At 36.7% G+C, this 26,749-nt stretch overlaps 2 protein-coding genes across 2 annotated transcripts in view; one reads left to right on the top strand and one right to left on the bottom strand.

Annotated features, from left to right (window-relative positions):
- Positions 1 to 1,451: 1,451 nt before the first annotated feature.
- Positions 1,452 to 3,851, bottom strand: Rox8 (TIA1 cytotoxic granule associated RNA binding protein Rox8). Its single transcript, XM_069832621.1, has one exon. The coding sequence runs from the start codon at positions 3,736 to 3,738 to the stop codon at positions 2,518 to 2,520; it is 1,221 nt and encodes a 406-aa protein (XP_069688722.1). The 5' UTR covers positions 3,739 to 3,851; the 3' UTR covers positions 1,452 to 2,517.
- Positions 3,852 to 4,264: 413 nt separating this feature from the next.
- Positions 4,265 to 26,749, top strand: part of Gcn2 (eukaryotic translation initiation factor 2 alpha kinase Gcn2) — a 69,984-nt gene continuing 47,499 nt past the window's right edge. The window contains exons 1-10 of the mRNA XM_069832211.1: positions 4,265 to 4,639; positions 11,455 to 11,624; positions 13,397 to 13,532; positions 14,912 to 15,031; positions 19,407 to 19,597; positions 23,303 to 23,415; positions 24,418 to 24,584; positions 24,700 to 24,819; positions 26,201 to 26,372; positions 26,466 to 26,703. Coding sequence (XP_069688312.1) covers positions 4,592 to 4,639; positions 11,455 to 11,624; positions 13,397 to 13,532; positions 14,912 to 15,031; positions 19,407 to 19,597; positions 23,303 to 23,415; positions 24,418 to 24,584; positions 24,700 to 24,819; positions 26,201 to 26,372; positions 26,466 to 26,703 — 1,475 coding nt within the window. The 5' untranslated portion in view covers positions 4,265 to 4,591. The remainder of the gene's footprint in view (positions 4,640 to 11,454; positions 11,625 to 13,396; positions 13,533 to 14,911; positions 15,032 to 19,406; positions 19,598 to 23,302; positions 23,416 to 24,417; positions 24,585 to 24,699; positions 24,820 to 26,200; positions 26,373 to 26,465; positions 26,704 to 26,749) is intronic.

The raw sequence follows: 26,749 nt of genomic DNA on the forward strand, positions 1-26,749 counted from the left end.
TAAAACCACTATACAGAGAATATTAAGTTGAGCAATGAGTTAGTAATACAGAAACTTCTATGGATACTTTTTGAAGAACCGTTATGTTTTTAACTATCCCACCTACAGTCCAGACCTGACTTATGATTTCAGTCTATTTTGGGCACTAAAGATCAAGTTGTGGTTCGCATGTGATGTATTAAGAGTAGTGGAATATTCAGTGGTACAATTGCATATATTAAAATACCAATGTAACAAATAAAAAATATGAAAATATATAATTGGTTATAATACAAAATTAGGTGCAATTGAAAGGAAGGGCAGGAAAAGGAGCAAGAACCACTGTGTTACCAGATTTTGTACTTTAGTCCCTTCACTGCTCTTAAGAACTAAACTTTCTACTTGTAGATTAAAATGAGAAATATAACTTACATATTTTTTTCCTTACGTGTAATTTTCGTCTATAACCAGTATATACAAAAAAAAGTCTGTCATCCATAGTGTGATACAATTTGCAAAAATTTGAAGTTCCAATATTATACATATTCTTTAGCTTTTCTTAATGGAATATGGAAATAAATAATTATTTCTAAGAGCTACGAAAAAAAGTTTAAATGTTATCTACACGAGGCATCTCTAATTGGCATAATAGAAAAATGTACTGCACAGCAGATGAACGTCATTAAGCAAAAGTTGCTCAGAATAACTTAGCTATTTCAATAATTTTAAAACACAACTTGGCTGGCACATAACTTCATATTATAATTTTTACAGTATTTAAATGTCACAAGCTGAAATTCTCGTCAATTTAGAAATTTAATTGCGAATATTAAGTAAATATTTAATAGTGACAAGAGTATTAAATACAAAACTTAGAAAATTATATTGATTAGCAAATGTTCTAAAGTGGTCCTCAGGTTTCTTTCAATCAGCACAAATATTATGATGTACAGTGGAATGGTTACATTATGTGAAGGCAATTATGACTGAATAGGTGTAATGACGTTAGTAAATTGCAGTAAACATGCTTCACTTAAACCTAATGATGGACTGAGGGAGGAGGATGCCTTTTATGCAGCTGAAGACCAGACGCAACACTTTTATGTAAAAACAGGGTCTATAAAATTGACACCTTTTGTCTAATAAATGAATTGATTACCAATTCGATCAGGTATGTTATATTACATTAAAGTCCATATAGTTATCACATTTTCTGAAGGAAATGATTTCGTATTTCATAAAACGAATGTAATAAGAGATTCAAATAAAACCAATAAAATAAAATGTAAATGATTCTAACAAGTTACACCTTGATATATATTTTTTTTTAAGTGTTCACACATGAATTTAATACGTGTGAATAAATTATGGTACATAACTGCACGTTACATCAGAACTGGCCGCTATGTCCCATTTTAACACTTTCAAAATTCATGAGTTCGGAACAGTTGCAACAATCAGAAACACAGTGCTCCCAGACCCAAATATTTTATTATAACAATCAAGAAGAATCAAATCAGCACAGTCACCTTCAGAGATACATGCTTGTGACAATTATTGATTGAAACTTAAACATAATTTTTATTGAATTGTTAGTCATTGTCTCACCCGTTTTAAAACAGAGATCACCAGCAGGAAGAGTCTCTGCTTTAAAGCCCAAGACTTAACAATACGGGTCAAACTTTTCTTCCGTGAGCATAAAACCGTTTATGACACAACTGAAAAAAAAAAAAATGCCACAATGTCTCTAACTGAAAAAAGGCAAGTGCAATCAAATAATTATCACTTGTCACTGGATCCAAACAGCACATTTTCCACACAACTGGATAAACTTGTATTATATATCATTTGTTTATTTTTTGGCCTATTTCTCCACAAGACGAGAGATATATCCTGCTGGTGGTATAAAGTGGTCCTTCCTTGAACGCTCATTCCACTGTTTTTTTTATTTTTTAAGAAAAAGAATGGCTATATAGGATCAGACATTATGCTAGCGCATTCTAGCAGACCTACACAATCGTATCACTGATTACATCTCATATATACCTCTGTACTTTCATGAATGCTTAAATTTAAACTGAACACTACCTGCCTTTGTTTTGTTGCTAGACTTATAACAAAACTGAGTGGTGTTTTATATGAATCAGAGTACAGATACTGATGTAATGATAAAATAATACATGACAGGTTTTCATTTCAATGTTTATAACGTTACACAAATTATGACGACACAAGTGTCTGATAAAATGGTGGAGTAAAAAATGGTTTTGTCACTTTTACAGGAAGGTCTCCCACTTGTGGAGGCAGCAGGATGCCAAAACCATCTTTCTTCCATCCCCATTTTCTTGGGCAAGACCCGGTCGAGGTTGGTGCAACAAAAGTCATTGCCTTGAGTTGAAAATTTTCTGTGCTTAGCAGCTTACCAATTGTCTCTGTAGTTGAATTTCTGCAACGCGTATAATTTAACCGATTCTCTCTCTCTTGATATTTGCGTCCACCAAATATCACTGCATGCATAGGCTAGGCTGTCTATGCACATCACTGCGTCTGGAACTGCTGCATGGTGTAAGCCATCATGCCGGCACCTTGCTGCTGCATCGCTGCGCCCTGAGCCGCCGCGGCCATCTGCTGCGCTGCGCCCGGAACCTGTGCCTGCGCAGGCATGCCTTGCCAGGCCGGCACTTGCATCCCCATTCTGCTCATGTATTGTGGTGGTTGGTAGCCGAACTGTCCATAGGGGTAGCCCTGCATCCCCTGCAGATACTGACCTTGCATCTGGGCGGCTGCTGTAGCCGCGGTCGCCTGGTAGCTTTGTGGGTACCAATACCCCATCTGTTGCCCGTATGCATACGGGTACTGGGTGCCTGCTGGAACCTGCCCCGTGTTCTGAGCGTGGTTTGGATCGCCCGTCTCCTTCCCCCAGAAGCACTTTACTGGTTGACCATTTATCTCCGTGTTATGAATGGCCTCTATAGCGTGGGTGGCCGCCTCCTTCGTTGAGAATCTGATGAAGGCGTAACCCTTGTCTTTGAAGACGCGGATGTCTTGGATAGTGCCGAATGGAGAAAACGTCTTCTGCATTAGTTCTTCAGTAATTCCATTTATAAATCCACCACAATAAACAGTACAATTTGTAGGACTGGACTGATTATATACTTCATCAAATGTCGGAGCTTTTGTATTTCCGTGGCGCGGTCTCTCGCTCCTTGGGGGTGGTGGTTTTCTTGTAGACCAATTTGTTCGAATGCTTCGACTACCTAGCCATTGGCCGTTCATTGCGGCGATGGCACTCTCTGCCTCTGCTTTTTTGACAAAAGATACAAAAGCATAACCTTTTGATTTTAGTGTTTGTGGATCTCTAACTATTCTGCAGTTGGAAATTTCCCCAAAAGGAGCAAAAGCTTCCCTAAGCGTCTGTGTCTCTATTTCTGGGCTCAGATCTCCGACAAATATATGATAGTGGTTACTTGTGTCTTGTTTTGGTTGGTTACCTGGTGAAGTGGCCCAATTTACCTTCATCTCTTTCTCGAGAAATAACCTCTTGTTCATCGCAGCCAAGGCAGTAGCGGCTCCTTGATGGTTGGTGAACTCCAGGAAGGCGTACGGATCATTTCCGGGCTCACGGATGATTTTGCAGCCTTTGACGGGTCCAATCTGCGAGAACAAGGCACACAGAAGATCTTCGGATACCGAAGCATCCAAATTCCCTACATACAATGTCCTGGGATGACTTTCCTCGCTCATCATCTGTCTTGACATAATATTTCCTTCCACTTTGTAAGTATTTTATTATAAGTACTTCGTTGATTGGTAGCCCGCTGTATCCACATATGCTTCTAGAAATGCTTGACGCATTCCGGCTGTCTTTTGTCAAAACAAGGATGCTGTTCAGAAATCTATATCGGGATTATTCATAGAGCGCTCTGTTTCACCATCGAGCACAAGTAATCGATACATACTCCTGCTTTTTTATATAATTTCTGTCGTAAAAAATGTATGATATGTATTTCGAGCGTTGAACTTTCTTCAGAAAGAATTTTAGTCACATAAAATCAACTTCAGCTTATTCCAGTCATTGAAAATTAGTTATTGTCTTTTACGTTTTGCGAAATTCATGACAAATACTAATGGAACGGATGCGACAATCTCGTAAAATGGAATGAATTGCAAGAATTATTAGCTATAGGTGCAGAAAGTGGTAGTTCCTTTAAATTTATTATCGTTTACAGAGCACGTTTAATGGTATCTTTTAATTTCTGGAGTGATGTGACATTAAAATATAGAAATTTGTAGGCTATGATCAAAGTGTTTTCGGAAAGTCTCGGCGAGTAGGCCTATAGAAACGCATGACAACGCGGTGTATATCTCACATGTATAGCTTTTCTTTATCATTTGTTCGCAATTTAACAGTAGGAATAATACGAAGGCCTACAATCACAACTTATTTGTCTATGATCACAACTGTCATAAACGTTGTCAAGTATGACCAAAAGCATGTTGTTCAAGAGTGTGAAGTACTGGAAGTGTTGAATTTAAATTTTATTAATTTTAATGTGATTGTAGTAATAAATAGAAAGACCTTTTCCTGTTGAGATGTTATGATACGACTGGAATGGAATCTCTACAGGAGCGTCAAGAAAATGAAATACAAGCACTGAAGGTTAGAATTGTCAAAATAAGCAGAAAAAATTTGGGATAAATGTATTAAAGTGGCGATATTTGTTGGAACTTTAATGAAAATCAGCATTTTTTTTTTAAATAGACCCAAAATACTTTTATTAATAATGTAGTCTATAAATTTTTAGGTATTCACGGTATATTGTGTTCATAAGTAGACTTTGGTATTCCACATGTCTTGGAGGGATTTAACGTTTCGTAACTAGCTACATAAGGTTGTACCATTAGAGCAAAATAGGTACAGCATGACGAGTCACCCACTCTGTTAGCCTCGTTATGTCTGGCTATTCCAAACAACTAGCAATCAGTTTGTTTCGAGTTACTTTTCTTCATTACTGCTTTCAGAATAAACATGGGTGTTATTGGAATGATGAAAGCGAGAGAATTAGGCCCATGTTGGATGGTGACTGGGAAGATAAATAAATATTCTCTATTGTCAATAGACTTGTAGCACAAGTGTCTGACATTGTTAATGAAATAAACTACATAGGCCCTACTATACAACTAAGTACATGACATTGTTAATGAAATAAACTACATAGGCCCTACTATACAACTAAGTACAAATCAAATACACATACACAGTTCTAAATCATCTGAATTATGTAAATATTTTCTAATCAGTACATTTTTATCAGATATTTTTTTACTAAAACCTGCTCTGAAATAATCATTATTGCGTCTAGTGTAGGCCTAAGTATGTAATATTGGTGAATGTTGTTTTTTTAATATTGTACTTTCATTTTTGATTGCAAGAAGAGCAGCTTTATATGCATAGAGTGAATATAATGTAAATATTTTATTATGTACTAATGTTGTTTTGCACGTTTCTGCAGATTTCAAGTAATATGTAATCCTTATAGACTTTTTTTGCAATCTAAATAGTCTGATGGTGTGAATTTTTTATGCGATTCCCCGTAGGCTATTTCAGTGCCATATAAGTAAGGATATAGGCCTATCACTCCATAATATATTTGGATTTAACAAATTTAGATCACTGAAGGACTTGAAATACTGTAACAGATATAGTGACTTACTGATTCTTGCAGATATAATCTATATGGTCTGTCCAGATTAAATTTTTGTTAACGATTAAGCTTAAACATTTTTGAGAGCTTACAATCTTTATATCACTATGGTCCCTTTGCAAATAATAATTTTGAATGCTAGAAAGGCACATATTCATCACCGTGGTTTTATCCATATTGCATTTGAGATTATGCAATTCAAAGAAGTTTATGAGAGTATTTAATGTTTGTCTTGCAGTGTAGGCTTTCACGGCCGGAGTCTATAGATGTAGATTCATTTTCCGGGCTGAGAGGCCGTGGTCTATTAGTTGGTTTTATACCAGACGTTTCGTCTGCAACTGCGGCAGACATCTTCAGTGGAGTGGTATCCGAGGTCGCAAGACTCTTCTCGGCGTACCTGAGGCAACTGACCCTGTGTCTGGTTGTGCGGGCGTATTTATAGTGCGGCTCGCGGGCCGAGGCCTGTTGTCGCTGCGGTCCGCGCCGCTTTGTTCGCTGCTCCCGTTCTGGGTTCCGTCCTTTTGTTGTAGTGGCTTCTTATCTGTTCTGTTTAGGACCGGGTACCAACACTTGTTTAGCTTTACGCCTTCTTCCTTGCGATTAAAGTTGTTGTTATGTTTATGTATTTCGATCGCTTCTCTATGTAGACGGGGGAAGAAGTGCGTCGTCGTGCTCAAGATGTCCGTGTCCTTGAATCTTATGTTGTGATCGCCCTCTTGATAGGCATGTGCTGCCACTGCCGATTTGTCGATCTGTCCTAGGCGGCAATTCCTATTATGTTCTGTCAGTCTCGTCCTGACGCTCCGCTGTGTAGTACCGATGTAGACCTTCCCACACGAACACGGAATCCTGTAAACTCCGGCGGACAGCAGCTTATCTCGTTTGTCCTTGGATGACCTCAGCATGTTCCGGATTTGCTTGGTCGGCAGGAAGGTCGTTTCCACTTCATGACGCTTCAGCACCCTGCTGATCCGGTCCGTCACATTCCTTAAGTAGGGTAGGAAGACCGTGCCCTTCTTAGTCGCTCGTTCCTGTGACTGCATCGACGGTGTTACTCTGGGGCGCATGGCTCTCTTTATCTTCGGCCTTGAGTAGCCATTGGCCATGAGTGCAGTCGATACATGGCTCAGCTCCCGTTGGATGTGTCGTGGCTCGGCTACCCGCCTGGCCCTGTTGATCAGGGTTTTCATCATGGCCCGTTTCTGGCCGGGATGATGATTCGAGGTCTTATGCAGATATCTGTCTGTGTGGGTCGGCTTCCTGTAGACGTCATGACCTAGGGTGCCATCTGTCCTCCTTTGTACCATAACGTCCAGGAAGGGTAACCTACCGTCCTTTTCCGTTTCCATAGTAAATTGTACTTGCATATGGAAGCTATTCAACTGCCTCAGGAAATCCATCAATGATCGTTCACCATGGGGCCAGATTACGAACGTATCATCGACGTATCTAAACCAGCATGAAGGCTTAAGTGTCGCGGCTTCGAGGATCGACTCTTCAAGAAACTCCATATAGAAGTTGGCTGTCATCGGACTTAGCGGGCTCCCCATAGCTACACCATCCAGCTGTTCATAGAATTCATAATTCCATTGGAAATAAGTTGTGGTCAGAACCTGGTGAAACAGGTCCACTACATCTTGCGGGTAGAACTTGTGTAGCAGCTCCAGTGTGTCTTTGACCGGTACTTTAGTAAACAATGACACCACGTCAAAGCTTACAAGTAAATCTTCAGGCCGCGTTCTCAACATCTTGAATTAAGGTGATATGTAATTAATTAAGATGATATGTAATTAAGTTGGTATGTAATTAATTAAGGTGATATGTAATTATTTAAATTGGTAATAGTTGGGTGAAATAGAAGTACTTATAAGTTAGATTTACTTTTGCTTATCGTAGGCGTTATTATAGAATAGTTTTTATTTATAGTCCTAGGTTTATTGCATTTACTATTTAAAGATTTACGTTTATTTTATTTCATGTAATTGTAATTACTGTATATTATATATCACTGCCACGGGTGTATACCCAATTGTAGTGTTAATAAATACATACATACATACATGTGAGTTTCGTTCCATCCTTGTTTCATTTATTATTTTTCCAGACATTTTTATTAAATGTTCTTCAAAGAGGTAATTTTGTTACTGGAGGAAGAATTTTATAAAATCTGTGCACATGAAGATGCATTTAAGCTAATTTAAAACCTGTATTCTATGCTAGAACAAACAAAGCAATCCAGTGTTTTTCTGTAGCAAGAATGCTTTACTTTTAAGGTTTTATGCTCTGTTTATGACTTGTATACTCTTTCCATTTTTTTAGATTATAGGTCTAATACTAGGGAACTTGTACCTTTTAAGTTCCTCAAAATTCGGATGTTTTTGGACAGAAAGAAATGTATGCAATAACTTAACTAGGTTCTATGCCATTTTCGCCCAGGTTAGCTCATTCAAAATATAAGTAGTTCTGTGGTAGTCACTTTTACATCCATTTCAAAAGACTTTATTTGAAAGGAAAGTATTGTTTGCCAAATGTAGAATCTATGTATTTTTTATATATATATAATTTGAATTGATAATGGAAATTACGGGAAAATGGCTGAACGGATTTTAATAAATGACCCCTCATTTTGAAGCTTGGAACCCAAAGTTTTTCAGAAAAATAGTAGTTTTCAGTGAAATGTCAATTTTGCTACATTATTTCCCTATTTTCCAAAATCCATCTTTCTTCAGTTTTGAGAACTAATTGCATTTCAGCACGGCCATGATTTTAGAATAAAACAAAACACTCACTACAATAAACAATAGCTATTACACGAAGGCCATGACCTGCAGGATTGCTGACATATTTAGAGTTCAAATTCAATTGGTTATTAAAAACTTGAAGATTCGCTAATTTACAGGTCTGATTCTGCGGTGTGTAATTTTCTGAGTACAGCTGTGTATTGGATATTGAAATCTACAAAACTTGAAGTGGTTTGATTACATTATTACCATTAGCAATGAAATTTCATTATAGTTAATGCCATGATGTGATTATTTTTCATACATATTAATGCTATACTGATGATATGAAAGTGAAACGTTTTGGGGTTACGTAAGTAGATATAGAGAATGTGTTAAATTAGATCTTCATTTCTATAATTTACTGAGTGGCGGCTATTATATATATAAAACTTACGTAAGATAATAATATTGTTATTAAAAATCAAATATTTTTATAGTTATTAATCAAGTGGGGTTGGGTCTTTTTCATATACTTAATGGCGGTGTGGTGTAGATACTTATATGCGTCATTCTCTTCGGTATTGGCTTGAGAGAGCACAAAAATTAGAGTTGCTAAGGAAAGTCGGTATTACTTATAAAATAAGAGGCCTACAAAATTTTGTAGTCTCTCGATCATTTTAGCAAGATCTTTTACCAGGATAAAATGATTTTACCCTCTACATTTCAATCTCTACATGCAGCAGCTATATCAAAATGCTATGTCTATTGTTCCAAAGCATAGCAAACCTGACTTTTACAATCCACTATGACCTGAAATAGCTATTGCTTTACTTCCACATGAAAAACCCACTGATTGCCCTTTCATTGTTACTTGCATTTTCGCGTTGAAACTCAAGAGACATAGGATACATAGTTTCAAGAAAAAGTTTTGGACATAAAAACCATTCAGAGGGAGTATGTTTCATTATTATGGAAGCAAATAACTTTCAAAATGTCTGGTATTTTTCATTGAAAATAAATCTGAAAAATTTTTAATTGAATATGTAATGAACTTAGTTTGCAGCATTTGCTGCACAAGCCACTAGTCTATTCTAATAGTGGATGTGAGTACTCGTTTCTTTTTCAGTTACAATGCCTATGAGGGTACATTTCACAGTGACTGAATAGTTAGTATCTCTGTCTTCCACCAGGTTCGATCCCCATCTGATTCATGAAGGGTTTGTGGTGGACAAAACGGGCGCGAGGGGTTTTTCTCGGGGTTCTCCCATTTCCTCTCACCATTACCATATCATTATCCTTCCACCAATACTCCAAGTCACCCTCGCTCTGCGAGGTCCTGAACCAGACCTGCAGAACAAAATAAAAAGTGGCTGAAGGCCAGAAGGAGAACCTACGATCTATCACCGAAAGTCCTCTCCCATTGAGACTCCTATATATATATACAAGCACGCACACTATTTCTTTATCCGATTTGCTCAGCTCTGAAAATGACCACAACACAGCGGTTGAAACGTCAGCCACCAACACCAAGACAACGCGGTATAAGCCCCGAAGTTTATCCAGAGATGATGTAAGGGGTTGTTGGACAGTAATGTCATTTAGGTCAAAATTACATAAATTCTTGCTTAACAGATTAATTACTGATTAATATTTGTTACTTATAATGAAATTAACATCTGTCCATTCTTATTATTACCATTAATTTCTCTAAATAGAATACAAAACCTCTAATGGCAAAAATCTCATTACATTAATGTTCTCATTATATCAGTATATTATAGATTTATATTTCGTTCCCTATAACATAGTTCTAGTAAACTTCTATTAAATTAATTCTCATCATTTTAACCAACTAGCTATCTCAACTTAATTATAATTCTTTGCATATTGCATACAGCCTGAATTGAATTACATTAGCTCTTATAATAAATTTCTAAATTATAGACATCAGCTCAAAGAATTTTGAGTGACCACAAGGGTCCTGAATACAATAAACATGTACAATATAATGTGATGTGATGCATTAAAGAAAAAAGAAAGTTAATTGTTGAAGGCAAATATAAGTTGATTAATTGAAATAGAGATGATGTAATATTTGAAGAGAATCCTTGATAATATTTATAAGAATAGACATTACATAATCAAAAGGAATCTTATAGGTTTTTTTCTCAATTTAAATAAACATGTACTAGGTCTAGTCGTTAAAATTTAACTGAAGAATATCGCTGGAGAATCTTTTAAGTGTATTGTAAATATTCATAAATTAAATATGTATGTAACTATTGTATTGATTAAGGCTGGTTGAGTGGAAGAGAAGGCCTTATGGCCTTAACTCTGCCAACGAAAATAATACATTCTATTATTTTTTTTTTGAGTTGGTTATTTAACGATGCTGTATCAACTACTAGGTTATTTAGTGTTGATGAGATTGGTGATAGCGAGATGGTAATTGGCGAGATAAGACTGAGGATTCGCCATACATTACCTGGCATTCACTTTACGGTTGAGGAAAACCTCGGAAAAAATCCCAACCAGGTAATCAGCCCAAGCAGGGATCAAACCCACACCCGAGCGCAACTTCAGACCAGCAGGCAAGTGCCTTAACTGACTGAGCCACGCCGGTCGCATTATTATTATTATTATTATTATTATTATTATTATTATTATTATTATTATTATTATTATTATTACTGCAGTAGTACTCTAATGTACTGCTGTCTGCTTAAGTGTCCTTTTGATACAATCACAAACAAAGGTGTGCTGTGTAATACATAATGACAAACGGTTGCATTCTGTTCCCTCTTGCGAGAGAGCTCACAGCGGAAGATATGCTGCTCTTACAGTGATGGTAAACATTTGCTCATTTTTCAGAAGATATAAATTTTATGACCCATGGTTGTAGGACCTTTATTTCTTGTTTTGATGCATACTACCACATCTTTAAGTATTGTAACCTTTTTTCAGAACATCCTGTATAGACAAAACTTCGACCATGTCATTACGTGGAAGCAGATGTAGCGGTGATGACAGACATCTCCCTTTTTCAGGCAATTTTCACTCATGAGCTTCACGACGCCCGTCAGCAGGATGCCTGGAATGTTTGGCGTCCTCTGGAAATTGTGATCACTCTGACTCCCCAGCAAGGAAGCAGTGGTCTGCAGGAGGTGCATGCCCACATAGACCTCCATGTCAGCTGCTCGGAGCAGTACCCAGAAGAGTAAGTTCCAGCTGGAAGGATTTTCCTTCCCTACACACAAGATCTTCTTTCGTGCTTTAACCTATCAAGCTAGCTGCAGAGTAACATTGTGACTTTGTATTCTGGAACTCATTCACTCACTCTCTATCTTTTACTAAATTCATTCATTTAGTCTTTGTATTCATTTGTTGCTTGTTGATACAGCAAGAACATCCATTCTTGGTCAGATGGGGATCCTAAAGAAAATTGGCGTGGATTGGAAAGAGACGAGAGATGACTATTCAGTAATCTTTATGTGAAACGAGTGAAAGTGAGGATAGGAGAAGAGTGAAATTGGGAGAGGGGTATGTCAAGGATGTCCTTTATCACCTATCAGTCCACCGAGTTAGCTCTGTGGTAGCGCATCTGCTTCCAGACTAGCCGCCCAAGGTTCGATTCCCAGTCGGATCAGAAATTTTCATGTAAAATTTCTACCTCGGGACTAGGAGAGATGGCAGTGTGCACCATTATGCCTGGGTTAAATCCCAAATCTCTCCGCAGTGCACATGAAGAGAAGGCATATATCACTGTTGATAGTGATTCGCCCGTCGGATGAGGACGTTAAGCCTGGCGGCCCCCTTGGTGCTATTCGACAGGAGTAGGCTACGTGCCGGCACCGGGTTTCCCTTCCTCCCTTCCTCACCATCATCCTCACCCATTCCCTACAATACACTTACATAAGCATGCGCGAGCACACACACACACACGTATGCATCTGACGTCTGACTAGTGTAATATGTAGCTAATCGGCGATGTATGCAATGGAGGGGGAAAGGAACTGGCCACCCTACCCCATTATCTCCTGGCCTAGTTGCCTCATAATTGGTGCCTTATTGGTATCACTTGTGAGGTTCAGACCTGTCTTCAGACAGTTGACTAAATAACAACATAAGACGACCTCGAATTTAAGACGACCCCTGGTTTTCCAATGGCTTCTGTAAGATATCATTTTTTTAGTTTTTTTTTTTTTTATGAATTCGCAGGTAATTAATGCATTATTGACTATGGCTCAAGAACATATAAAATTTCAGTTTTGCTTAGTCTGTAGAATTTTAGATCTCCTGGATGAAATGAAATTTGTATCCCTGTAGGACTCTAAAGCAGTAGTGTCAGAGTTGTAAGCTTCAAAACCGGTTGTGGAGCTAGATCGGAGCGCGAACTTGCTTATGTCTGTGGAAACACCGGAGCACGCAACCAGTCTAGTGGAGCGCTCCGCTCCGTTTAGTCTCTGTCTGACAACGCTGGTCTAAAGTGTAAATATTCTATTTAAAAAAAGCTGTATACACGAACAAACAAAATGGCTTTATGGGGTTGAGGTTGAAGTACAGTGAACATTTGAAATATTTTTTTTTTCTCATATACCACGCAAATCAATACTATTGTGGACGAGAAGACCACAGGAGAAACAGCTACGCTTACTGTGTTATTTAGTGTATGTACTGTACAACAAAAAAATTAGGCAACGTTTATATTTTTCTTAATACTCGAAATTCAGACGCAAAAATTGAAAAAAAAAAAAAAAAAAATCCTCGTCTTATATTCGGGTAAATATGATATGTAATGCTAATAATTATAAGTTCTTCACCACCATTGCAAACAACAACAATATGAAGGCATGACAAAATTAATTAGTTTGTACATCGAGAGACGGTGGAGAGAAGAACAAAGTTATGATAATTGTCTGAATATTTCGTTGTTTCTGTATTTAATGCTTCATTCCATTTTTGTATTGTTACCTTGATCATTGTTTTCAGAGTACCAAAGATACAGCTGGAGAGAAGTAAAGGACTGTCAGTCCAGCATGTCATTCAGCTGCAATCTGAGCTGGAGACATTGGCAGAAGAACTTAAGGGTGAAGTTATGATATTTGAACTCGCCCAGCATGTCCAAGTAAGTACTAAGTGTTTTGTTGGGGAGTACTCCTATAAGTTGGGCAATTGATGTTCCTCCACATCACCTTCTGAATTAAAAACATCTGGTGGCTTGATAATATTATTAAAAAATACAAACTCACTTCCGTTTTCCCTTCAGTGTTAGAAAGCTATCTGTTAGGAAGAATGCATCATAATTAGTCATTCATTTTACTCTATTTCACGTTTAGGAACAAATTGCCTTCGAAAGTTCGATTTTATTAAACTGTTTCATTTGAATATAGATAATTCAAACCACAACAATCATGTCTACTTGCGTGCATTCAGAAAACTCACTGAAACCAAGGGCCACACCTGTGGAGTAACGGCTAGCGCGTCTGGCCGCGAAACCAGGTGGCCCGGGTTCGATTTCCGGTCGGGGCAAGTTACCTGGTTGAAGTTTTTTCCAGGGTTTTCCCTCAACCCAATATGAGCAAATGCTGGGTAACTTTCGGTGCTGGACCCTGGACTCATTTCACTGGCATTATCACCTTCATCTCATTCAGACGCTAAATAACCTAAGCTGTTGATAAAGCATCGTAAAATAACCTACTTAAAAAAAACCCAAGGGTGACCGATGCCTAGTGATAACTCGTTTATTTTATTTCATTTAGAATTTATTTTAAGTAATTTTTAACTGCTTATTAGGCCTAATTTCGTTAAAATAACATTTTTTATAGCGGGATGAATTTTATTACGTTAAACTGAATAGTTCGTTACATACTCGTTTTTCACACTGAACATTTTTTACATATAAATTAATAGTAAAATGGCAGCCACCGGCGTAGGTCAGTCGGTTAAGGCGCTTGCCTGCTGGTCTGAAGTTGCGTTCGGGCGTGGGTTCGGTCCCCGCTTGGGCTGATTACCTGGTTGGGTTTTTTTTCCCCGAGGTTTTCCCCAACCGTAATGTGAATGCAAGGTAATCTGTGGCGAATCCCCGGCCTCATCTCGCCAAATATCATCTCGCTATCACCAACCTCATCGACGCTAAATAACCTAGTAGTTGATACAACGTCGTTAAATAATCGACTAATAGTAAAATGGCCTCATGTCGCCAAATATCATCTCGCTATCACCAACCTCATCGACGCTAAATAACCTAGTAGTTGATACAACGTCGTTAAATAATCGACTAATAGTAAAATGGCCTCATGTCGCCAAATATCATCTCGCTATCACCAACCTCATCGACGCTAAATAACCTAGTAGTTGATACAGCGTCGTTAAATAATCAACTAATAGTAAAATGGCTGGGACTAAAAGATTATTTCGTTATTCTGAAAAATTCGTAATTGCGGCGTTCGTAATAGCAGCATTCCACTGTATATTATTAGCATTTCTCACATTTGGCTGTTACAGAAATTTCTGCATATACACAACAAACCAGGGTTTAAATCCTTCTATGAGGAAATGTTATCACGGCAGCAACAGCAGCAGCAACAGCAACTACTTATCAGGAAGCAGAAAGAAGACAAACAGGTAACTAGAGCAGAGTCCAATTCTCTGCATGAAATTTTCTTCCCTTGAATATTGAATGAGATAGTTCTCAGCATCATTAGGAGAAAATTATTTTAGGCTTTGTGATTTACGAATCAAGATTATGGGGGAAACCATGCTCACCTAAAGCATTTTAATATATTGAGGCCTTATTGTATAAGCAATTTGATCTTAGATCAGAGATAATATTGATCTGCATTGAAGCTGAACTTGGATATTTTTGTTCTACAAACCTTAATCGAAGAACAGTTTACCTTGAACTTGGGTGAACTTTGACTGAAGAAATTTCTCCGATCAAGTTATTGTATCTGAGTTCAATTATTAATTCCAAACCAAGGACATCTGCCTGGCAGTACAAGTGACCATAAAGATCCAGAATATAACATAAATTTATTAACAATGTATATAAAATAAAAGTGTAACGCTAAAAGTATTCTATTTGAGATATATTTTTAAATAAAAGAAAAAAACATGCTTTTGAAGGAAATGGTAAGTAAATAAATAAACATATTTAATTCATACATTGCTGAACTTAGAAATATTTTTATTACATATTGGGTATAGGTATAGGAAGTAAATCCCGAAAAGACTAAGTATATGATTATGTCTCGTGACCAGAATATTGTACGAAATGGAACTATAAAAATTGGAGATTTATCTTTCGAAGAGGTGAAAAAATTCAAATATCTTGGAGCAACAGTAACAAATATAAATGACACTCGGGAGGAAATTAAACGCAGAATAAATATGGGAAATGCCTGTTATTATTCGGTTGAGAAGCTTTTGTCATCTAGTCTTCTGTCAAAAAATCTGAAAGTTAGAATTTATAAAACAGTTATATTACCGGTTGTTCTGTATGGTTGTGAAACTTGGACTCTCACTTTGAGAGAGGAACAGAGATTAAGGGTGTTTGAGAATAAGGTTCTTAGGAAAATATTTGGGGCTAAGAGGGATGAAGTTACAGGAGAATGGAGAAAGTTACACAACACAGAACTGCACGCATTGTATTCTTCACCTGACATAATTAGGAACATAAAATCCAGACGTTTGAGATGGGCAGGACATGTAGCACATATGGGCGAATCCAGAAATACATATAGAGTGTTAGTTGGGAGGCCGGAGGGAAAAAGACCTTTGGGGAAGCCGAGACGTAGGTGGGAAGATTATATTAAAATGGATTTGAGGTAGGTAGGATATGTTGGTATAGACTGGATTAATCTTGCTCAGGATAGGGCCCAATGGCGGGCTTATGTGAGGGCGGCAATGAACCTTCTGGTTCCTTAAAAGCCAGTAAGTAAGTATAGGTTATTGTAATGCTTTATATATTTTAGTGTAACATAACCTAATAACACGTGAATTATTTAACCTCCTCTGAAACAATATATCGTTTGATTGTGTTATTTTTATAAATATCTGACTATTGTGATGACTCTACTGATGATGAGAACATTGCATTTCATCGGGCTTCCCGAATATTTCATTTTAGAGAAACCTTGTTAGAGGAATGACAAATAAACAGTTTAAATTGTGATTTCATTTAGAAAAAAGATGCAGTGCATTTAGAAAAAAAAAGAATGGGAGAATTTCTAGTGAAACCAATCAGGAAAAACAATCCAATAAGTATTGTCAGACCATCGGATCTGTGCCCCTGTAAGATATGCGAACTGAACCCTAATTCCTTCTCAGCCTCGGTAATTCATTTCTCTCCCTGCATTCCTATCTCTCTCTTTTCTACCTCTCTCCCACTACTCACAATTTTGAGCCTTCTTGCGGGGCAGTTTATTTGCACTTGCAGTCCAGTGTTGTCAACTCAACATGAACACTGTAGCATGGAGTGGTGAAAGAAATATTATTAAGCAAGTACGTAATAGCATTTTGCGATGAAGAGAAACAAACAGGTCAATATATGTTTCCTATAAATCAGGCAACGAAAAGAGCAGCTGCGATCACAGTTGGGGCCTATTTTATTTCAATTGATTACATATGAAAATTACTTACTTAACTAATACTAATAGTACAATATTTTTATGTAATTTATATAGGCAGATCAGAGTGCCTAACAAAGAAAATCAGGAGAGAGGGAGGCTGTGCAGGAGATGAAAAGCTAGAATCACCAGGGAAGAAAAGACCAAGGGAACCTTTAATTCTTGTAGATGATATGAACCGATGTATTTTAAGAAGAAAGGTACAAGAATTTTATACCATGTAGAATGAAATTCCGACATTGAAGAAATTACTGAAGGTTGCGAGAGACAATATTTTCCAAGGTTGGAGAGAAACGCTGTGGAAAGTGATTCGAGACATGGGATTTAGGTTTAAAAAATGTAGAAATACAAGATGTATTTTGATTGAAAGAAATGATATTGTAGCATGGAGGACCAGTTATTTATGATACCGTTTGACGGAAGTTTGACAACATCCCTATTCGGCAAGGTTCGTGGCTTGCCATTTAACGTGGTGGGAGGAAAGTGGGTGGAATGGAGTGAGTACAGGCATTAACTTTTTTAAGAACGACGACAGCACTGAAGGGGCACAGATCCGATGGTCCGACAATAACTCCAATGTGTATGTTGTTATTATCTAGTCCTACAAATTTATTTATTAATTAATGCCTTGGGAAGCTATAGTCATCAGATGATAAAAAAAAAAAGAAATAGAAGCACATGAGGATTAATTTGCCAAAATTTAAGTTGAGTAAAGTACTTCTTTTTTTTTGGGAGGCGATGAGAAGCTTTTAATTCAATTTTTAGTTCATTATCTGTTGCTTTTGTTCATTGTAGTGGTGGAGGTATGTATGAATGTTGGTAATAAAATAAAGTATTCTATGTAATAAGTTTAAATAATCTTAGAATGTGTTTTATTTATTAGAATCAAGTTTAACCTATAAAATAGCTTATTTTAACTAGTTATTTTTGTTTTAACTGTAACTCCTGCATTGATCACTGTCGCAAATAAATAAGAGTGGTTTGTATATTATAATGTACCAGTACATCTTCTGAACTCTTATCATATAGCTGAAAATCAGACTCTTAAAATGTTGTTTATGTTACAATGGGGAGTATAACCACAGTTTACTACATACAGTCACGAAGCTTGGAATGATTTTTTGCCAATGAGTTGCATTTCTCGCGATAGTTGCTAGCTGCTTGGAGCACTGTGAGTACTAGGAACAATAGACTGTGTCACTGCCATCATGATCTAATACAGGCCGTAAGGCAGACCATGTGACTCGCTTAACCCGACCACGAAGGGCGGCGTTTCAACCATATAAATTAATTGGAATGCATAAAGAGTAACATATATTTCTCTAAAATATAGTGTAATTGCATTAATAAAATTTAAGACAATGATTAGGGGACACTTCAGACATTAATTAAACATAATGTCATGTATGACACCCGTCACATTCTATTTGTCTGTATTTTAATAGTACAATTGAGTATTGAATTATTGTATTTATCTACTACCTAAGAGACGAAGTAACACAATCGTACGTACACTAATTTCATAGGAGTGGTATGGTAAATTTTCTGTCTACAGTTAAGGAAGGTAGATTTGCTAAATTAAAATCACAATATAAATTCGTTTTTATTGAACCTCAAAATAGCTTCCATTCTAAACTTAAAATGTTGATGCGAACAGATTATGTTAACACGTAAAATTCTCTTCACATTAAAATAACACAGTTTTGTAATTATTTCTGCAACATATTATGCAACAAGAAGTAAACGGAACTTATGGACACATTACACTAAATTAAGCTTAGCAATGATACGCAATAAAGTTATAATATAATATTTCACTGAGCTACATACACTGAAATAGAAAACCCGAACATACATTACGGCCTGGTGTAGATCGAAAAGGCATTGACTGTGCCGTATTTCGCTTTGTTGTGAGAAGTTGTGTAAACTGTGAAATATTCGTTATCGGTTGTAATAACTGTAAATGGCTAAAATACAATAATTTGAATAATAATATGGGACAAGGAGACGTTTGTGGTACTATAAATATTGTAAGAAAAAGAGGTCAGCGTTATCCTTCTTCCGAAAGATCCAGGAAGGTTAGTTTATAAAATATAATATATACTTTATGAAAATAATATATGAACCTTATGTATTTCACATTTCAATAGTGGAAGGAAGGTGTTAATTTTTTCAAAAGAATACGATATCGAAAGTACAATACATTATCGTCTGCTGGGGAAAGGGTCCGTGATGAGGCGATAGTAGCGATCCTGGTGGTGAGCAACTATCCATGTTTGCATATTTAGTAAGTATTGAGCTTCGTGACTGTATATATTAGACTGTGGTATAACTGAATTCTGTGTATTGACAGCTTACAATTTATATTCCAGAGGCAGGCCATTCAGGACGAGATTCAGAGGAAGCAGGAGGCATTGAAAGAGGAGCAGCGGCGTAGGAGAAGTCAGTCCAGATCTGTTCAGGAGGCAGCCGATAAAGCAGCAACAGTTAGTAACCATACAGGTCACATTGAGAGAAGTCGCAGTTGTGGTTACGTTCGTACCTGCTCAACTTCCAGAAGAAGGCAAGAGTTTCCAGTTCAATATGATATACAAGTAATGATTAGATAGTCTTCCTTCCAAACGATGATGACAGTATGATGATTATGATGATGATGGTGATGATGATGACAACGTTGACGATGACATGAACAACAATAATAATAATATAAATAGGAATCTTGAACAAAAATTAATGTGGATAGCTCTGAGCAAAATATTCATTAGGTACCATTACATATAACCTACATCTAACTCCATTACCTCTTCAATATTATAATGAAAGACATTTACATAACATATGTACTTTTATGCTCGACCATGCCGAAATGTAGTAATTATACACCTGGTAGCAGACCTTTAATGCATGTCATTAAAGTACACCTACTCATTAAAGGTCAGGTCTTTGAGCCAATGACGACTCAGGTTACAACTGTTCAGCCAATGACAGGTCAGCTTTCTACCGTTATAAAACCGCAAGTATCGATTATTCTCGGATATGCAATCGAAAGAGAATTAGCGAAAAGCCACGGAGGCTGGAAATCCAATACTGTCGCAGAAGGTTATGTTCTGTTACTATAATAATTAGCGTTAATTGTAAATAATATTCAAATAAATTCAATTTGTCATCTCGTTTTTCAATGCCTAATTTAATTTCAATGTTATCTCTGTAGGTTCTTATGGCCTAGCAAGGTCAATGTGAACATCTGTTCCTCGGAAAAAATCAATACTTTCGCGTCTGCGCATATCTCACAACATACGGGACATTGGTCAAGGTCAGATACAAAGAAACTTAATAATATCAAGTTAGAAATATGGTCGAGCATAAAAAGTCGTATGAAACTCACCTATAATGGTAATTAAGAAGCTCGTATGAAAATTATGAAACTCTCGCTCGTTTCATAAATATCCATACTCGCTTCTTAATTACCTTCATTATAGGCTCGTTGCATAATGTACTATATATTCATAGATTATGCCCTAGGTTGCCGCACTTAATGTAAGATGACCAGACTTTCAAGCTCCAAAATTGGAACACCTCGTAAAGTGGTGAACTTTTTATATAGATATACGTGAGAAATAAAAATACCCAATAAAAAAAAACAAAATCACGATAAAAATAATATATTCCAATACATGGATAAAATAACATAAAAACACAAAAATAACACAGTATTATTATTTTCCAATGGCTAGATTTGACGATCAAGTCATTTTCTCTCTAGCTTCCCAGTACAAGCTAACAAGGTCCTCAGTCTGTTGTGCAGTTGGTTTTAAGGCTGTGCAGAATAGAGAGTGTTGTTTGTCCATGATTTGGTCAGGGTTGTTGGATTGGTATATACCTATCCTGTGTAGAAGGTGAGCCAGGCAGTCATGTCCTGACATCTACCTAAATTTTGCTACAGCTTCCTTGTGGTCTTTATATTTTACTTCCATTGATACTTCATTAATTTTTTCCCACGACTTCCCTCTGGTAGCTGTAATATTTTCTTGTGTGTTTTCCATTTGAAATGTTTTCTTGATTTCTTCAATCTTCCTGCAGAGGTTTGATTTGGAGTGGATTATTATTTGGGGTTTAGTGCCTTTTTTGGTAAGTTGATCTGCCATATCATTTCCAAATAGTCCAACATGTGAAGGTATCCACTGGCAAGCTATAGACTTGTTTTGATGTCCTAGGTGCTTTAGGAGTTTACGGCATTCCAAGATGGTTTCATTTTTTGATCTTTGGTTGGAAGTTATTGCCTGAATTGCAGCTTTTGAGTCTGCTAAGATCACAGCTTTTGTGAACATTTTCAAATGGAATATAAAGTTCTTAAGTGCCACTTCTATAGCTTTTACCTCTCTATCAAAGGATGTGTTGTTTGCACCTACTGTAACATACCGACGAAACAAGACCAAGTAAATGCCAGATCCTGCATTTTCGCTCTTCATTTTGGAGCCATCTGTGAAGATTCTTAGCCACTCTGGTTCTGGGAACTTTTTATTTATTTCTTCTAATGTTAGTCGCTTGGTTACGAATGGAGTTGTGTCATTTTTCTTTATTATTTCTTTTATTGAGAGGTTAGCATTACATAATTGGTAGTCTAGTGGGTTCTGCATCTGAGGTTTTTGTTCAGTTTTGGCTTCCAAGTTGTGTTTTTGAAAAAGATGATCAGAATGTTGGTTGTGTGCTTAAGTTCTGTGGTGCTGTACTTTTTGGTTGAAGTGCTATTGGTAATAACATATTAAAATTGATTGCATGTGTTGAACAGATCGGTCCAGAAGGGAATCAGTTGATCTGCTGTGTTCTTGAGATTTTGAATACAAATTCCATCTGGTCCGGTTACTTTCTTGTCTTGCCCTGGGATGGCTGCACTTACTGCCCCTATGCTTATCATCTCTATATCGTATGACTCTGACTCTTTGATTTGACATGTTGCAGTTAGCTTATCTTTGTTGAGGAGAAGGGAGAAGTGTTTTTCCCAAGATTCCTTTGATATCTCCTTGGCAGTGCTGCTTAACTTTCTGCCAAGGGCAAGAAAGGCCTCTGTTAGCACCTCTTGAGCTTGGGCTTTTCCTCGTTCTCCTATGAAATTATATGCTTTCTTTTTCTCTTCATAGAGATTTAAATTTTGCAACCTGTGTTTTGTGCAAAAGTTTTCTGTTTGTAGCACTCGGCATCCTTTGCCTCTGGGAGTTTTCTATTCTTTTCAGAGTGGTATCTAGTTGGTCCTTTTTAAGGAGGGCTGGAGCTTCGTCAATTGCTTGCTTTCTGGTTTCCAGTTGTGTTTCCTCCAGTTTTCTTGAGAGTGTAAACAGATATAAACAAAATAAAATTCTAACAGCAAACAGTAATAGTTAAAATAATTATCATGAAAGCCTGCAGGAACGCTATTGGAATGCATATAGTGTCTGAGCTGTCAAAGCCTTTGTAATCAGCGTATTCCGAATCTCACCGGTCCGGTGGCATCAATGACGTCACGTTGCAGCGAAATAAGGAACAAAACTGCTGGAAGGATCGATGACTGTCATGGCGACTGTACAAGTTGTTGTCTGTGCTACGCTAGCAAAATTTTGCGAAATTTTCCTACTCCCATCTCGTTCAAAGAAAAGATAGCATAAACAATTTATTTCTTGAACCATAGTAATAACGGGTCCGTTGACATGTTCGCTCATAAGCCATTAACATATTGTTTTTACGTTGTGCTCATTACAAACAATACAGCAGAACTAAAGCAGAACACACCGCCATGACACAACAGTGCACGATGTTATTCGTCTGCTAATTTCCGCCCTATACAAGAACCAATCAGATTCAGTGATGGCGGCTGATGGAGACTGCCACCAGCTCTGCAAGTTGATGGCACTGGTGGAGCATCAATGACGTCATCGGTGGAATTTGGAACACCGTGATGCCATCGGATTGCTCACCTGTGAGATTCGGAATGCGCTCCTTATCTGGTTTTGTTAGGATTCAGATTCACTTTTTTTTAAGGTTGCTAGAATGTAAGGGAACAATTGTCATCAATATATGTTCAAAATGAAGGCAACAAACAACAAAATTCTTTTGTCATACTATGAAACCACACTAAAGTAATAGCTTAACTGTACATAGTTGCTAGAGTAAAGAATCTTTTTGTTCCCTGTCCAAAAATACGAGAAATGAACGCATTCAAATGTTCTACGTAAATGTAATAAATATGACATGCTTCTGCTTGTCATATTTTTAAGAACCTTTTTGTTTATTACAGGAGTCAGAGCACCTCAGAAAGCAGTGAAGGATCCTTATGCAATCACAAAGGAACAAAACTTATTCAGTTTACACATAGAGGAGAAAGGCAGATTTATAGAGGTTCATGTTTAGGTAAGATTACATTTAGATAATGCATATTTGGATATAACCATATGGAGTATACAGGAAGCACAAGTCTGTTTCCCTTACATAATGACTTTAGTAATAATAATAATAATAATAATAATAATAATAATGATAATAATAATGATGATGATGATGATGATGATGATGCAGTATATAACAAGAACAAATAATTATCTAATCTAAAAAAATAACGTTCAAGATCAGATTATTAATGTAGTTATTTCAGCTGATAAAAATAATGCCCATGGCTCGTCAATATATCTTTTCATTAATAATAATCTTCCTTGTATGCAATCGTGAAAACTTTGTAACTAATTCAATAGTTCATAACATAAATACACATCAAAAAATGACTTTCATACTCCATCGGCAAGTCTATCATGCTATCAAAAAGGAGTACGTTATATGGCAGTAAAAATTTTTAATAGCCTCCCTATCGATATAAAAAATGAAACTCAAAACATAAGATTATTTAAGGCCAAATTAAAGAAGTACCTAATTTCTCACACCTTCTATTCTGTACGTGAATTCATGACATTCAAGAACACTTCATGATATTCATACTAAAACTTTGTGTTGTACTAGTAGACTATATTGTAAATCTCGTCTGTATATATTTCATCTAGACTGTGACTATAAATTAAGACTTTATAATAGTATTAAGTTTTTTGACTTGTTCCATATTCTAGCTGTAAAACAATGTATGAATACCATGGAATATTAATAAATACAATACAATACAATAAAGAGGGAAGCTGAAAACTGCAAAGATAAAATAAATAACGAAATGTAAACATAATGCATGTGGAATGTACAGATTATGTCACATTATTTATCATTGATGCTGTAGAGCATATTTATGATGTTCATATGTTACTTTTTAAACTGTATTCTAAAGTCTGATTACTTTTAATATTTTCTTCTGTGAAAATTGCTGTTCATAAAACCTAGCATTTTAATTTATAATGTGAACTTTGATAATTTTAGGTCATAGTCCGAGAGGCAGTGTGGTATATGCTGGAGTTGACATGACATCGGGTGAAATGGTCGCAATTATCGAGTGGTCTTTCAAGTGCAAACCAAAGAGCAACAAAAAAGTGACCTTCCATGACACAGAATCTGAATCTAATGATCTCACAAATTATATGAAACAGGTTATCTTATTATTATTTTTTATAATTTTATGCAGATTTTATACTCTTAAACAATCCTTTAATTTAGTGCCAGTTAATAAATTGACTCTATAGAACTTTGATTTTTTTGTCACAGATTTATAGTATTGAGCAAGAACTGAATTATCTTCAGAAGTTACGTCACGAAAATTTGATTGGTTATATTAGTATGAAATATGCCCAAGAAAAGGAGCAGCTAGTCATTTACATAGTGCAGGTATGTCTTTTAAGACTGATTTCAGTGTGTGTGTTTGGATGATTAAGCTAGTCATGTGTAGGAATCGTATTTTTTGGTGAAATAAAATGGGTGATTTCAGTATGAAGCTTGCTACTATTTTGGTGGGTATTTCGTGAAATAAGTTGTCAAATCCGAGGATATTTCGTGAAATAAGTTGTCAGTTAACTGTATTATGTTAGGTTTAGTATAGGACTTTGTTACTTTTATTCTTCTTTTTTTCTTACACATGTCAGCATACACCATGTTTCATAAAGATTTGAGGGTTTACAAAACTTTATTGCAAGTAAACTAATGAACTTACGTTAATGAAAGAGTTCACATTCCTGCCTCTAGGTCATTTGTTTTGTTCAGAAACAGATTATATTTCTTATTATTGTGCAATGGTTGCATCTTGGACTCTCACTTTGAGAGAGGAACATAGGTTAAGGGTGTTTGAGATTAAGGTGCTTAGGAAAATATTTGGAGTTAAGAGGGATGAAGTTACAGGAGAATGGAGAAAGTTACACAACACAGAACTGCACGCATTGTATTCTTCACCTGACATAATTAGGAACGTTAAATCCAGATGTTTGAGATGGGCAGGGCATGTAGCACATATGGGCGAATCCAGAAATGCATATAGAATGTTAGTTGGGAGGCCGGAGGGAAAAAGACCTTTAGGGAGACCGAGACGTAGATAGGAGGACAATATTAAAATGGATTTGAGGGAGGTGGGATATGATGATAGAGAATGGATTAATCTTGCTCAGGATAGGGATCAATGGCGGGCTTGTGTGAGGGTGGCAATGAACCTCCGGGTTCCTTAAAAGCCAGTAAGTAAATAAGTAAGTAAGTGCAATGGTTGCATAGCGGGTGGAGAAATCGTTCTGTTTTTTTGGAATGTCACACTACTATGTCGGTGATTACTGTCTTTACTGTCTTACGTGCGTTTCATATAAAATTCGAAAAGAACCCACCTAGCAAAAATTCAATTTGCAAATAATTGAAAGAAACACGTTTTCTGTGCAAAGGAAAATCACAGAGAGAGAGAGATAGAATGTGTGTGTGTGCGTGCGTGTGTGCGCGCAAAGAAAATTAAAGTAGATGATCACATGATCACATCTTCTGCTGTATATAGTGACTCCACTGTCAACGTCTTAGGCATTATTGCTATCACAAAACAGAAATGATCCACTTCTCTGTACCAAAGAATGTTAGGGAAAATTATACTGGAAAGTAGAAAAGAAAAAATTAAATAAAGTTTACATACACCTCTTGCAAAAGTTGCAAAGAGGCCATATATTGCTTTAGTCCTGCTGCTTGAATAGCTCTTGCTCAGGCTAATTGAAAACTCAATCTCACAGGCTGCTTTCTGTTTCAGGAACTTGTAATAGGTATAAATTTAGCCTTCTACCTTACGGAAAACTTGCCTGTAGATGTAGACCTGTTACGACATTATGCAGTTGGGATTATGTGTGCATTATATTTCCTGCACAAGAATAATGTTGTCCATAAAGATCTTCGAGACACCAGCGTATTTGTCGACAAGTCTGGTGAGCTAATAGTTTGAAATATCCCAGTTGTAACACTTGTGAATTATTAAGGATATGTTAGACAGTGTGAACTTATTTTGATTTTTATTTCAGGTGTCGTGAAGGTTGGAGATTATAGCATAGATAAACGGCTGTCAGATATATTCCAAGCATCTGTAAATGGAAAGACTGAGAATATTTACCCTCCATCTCTTGGTCGTGGAGGCAAGAAAGCTGATATCTATCGTTTTGGAATTCTCATGTTATCTCTCATTAAGGGTTGCATCATCCATGACATCGTACCTGAAATACCAAATGCACTTCAACCTGATCTCAGGGATTTTCTCTCCAAGTGAGTATTCACATTGCACAGCAATGTTTGCATATGGAAGGGAGTG

The sequence above is a fragment of the Periplaneta americana genome, chromosome 8 (assembly GCF_040183065.1).
Source record: "Periplaneta americana isolate PAMFEO1 chromosome 8, P.americana_PAMFEO1_priV1, whole genome shotgun sequence".
Classification (NCBI taxonomy): domain Eukaryota; kingdom Metazoa; phylum Arthropoda; class Insecta; order Blattodea; family Blattidae; genus Periplaneta; species Periplaneta americana.

What these genes read in the sequence shown, in the direction of transcription:
- Rox8 (XM_069832621.1), bottom strand. Translation starts at nt 3,738, where the DNA reads ATGTCAAGACAGATGATGAGCGAGGAAAGTCATCCCAGGACATTGTAT.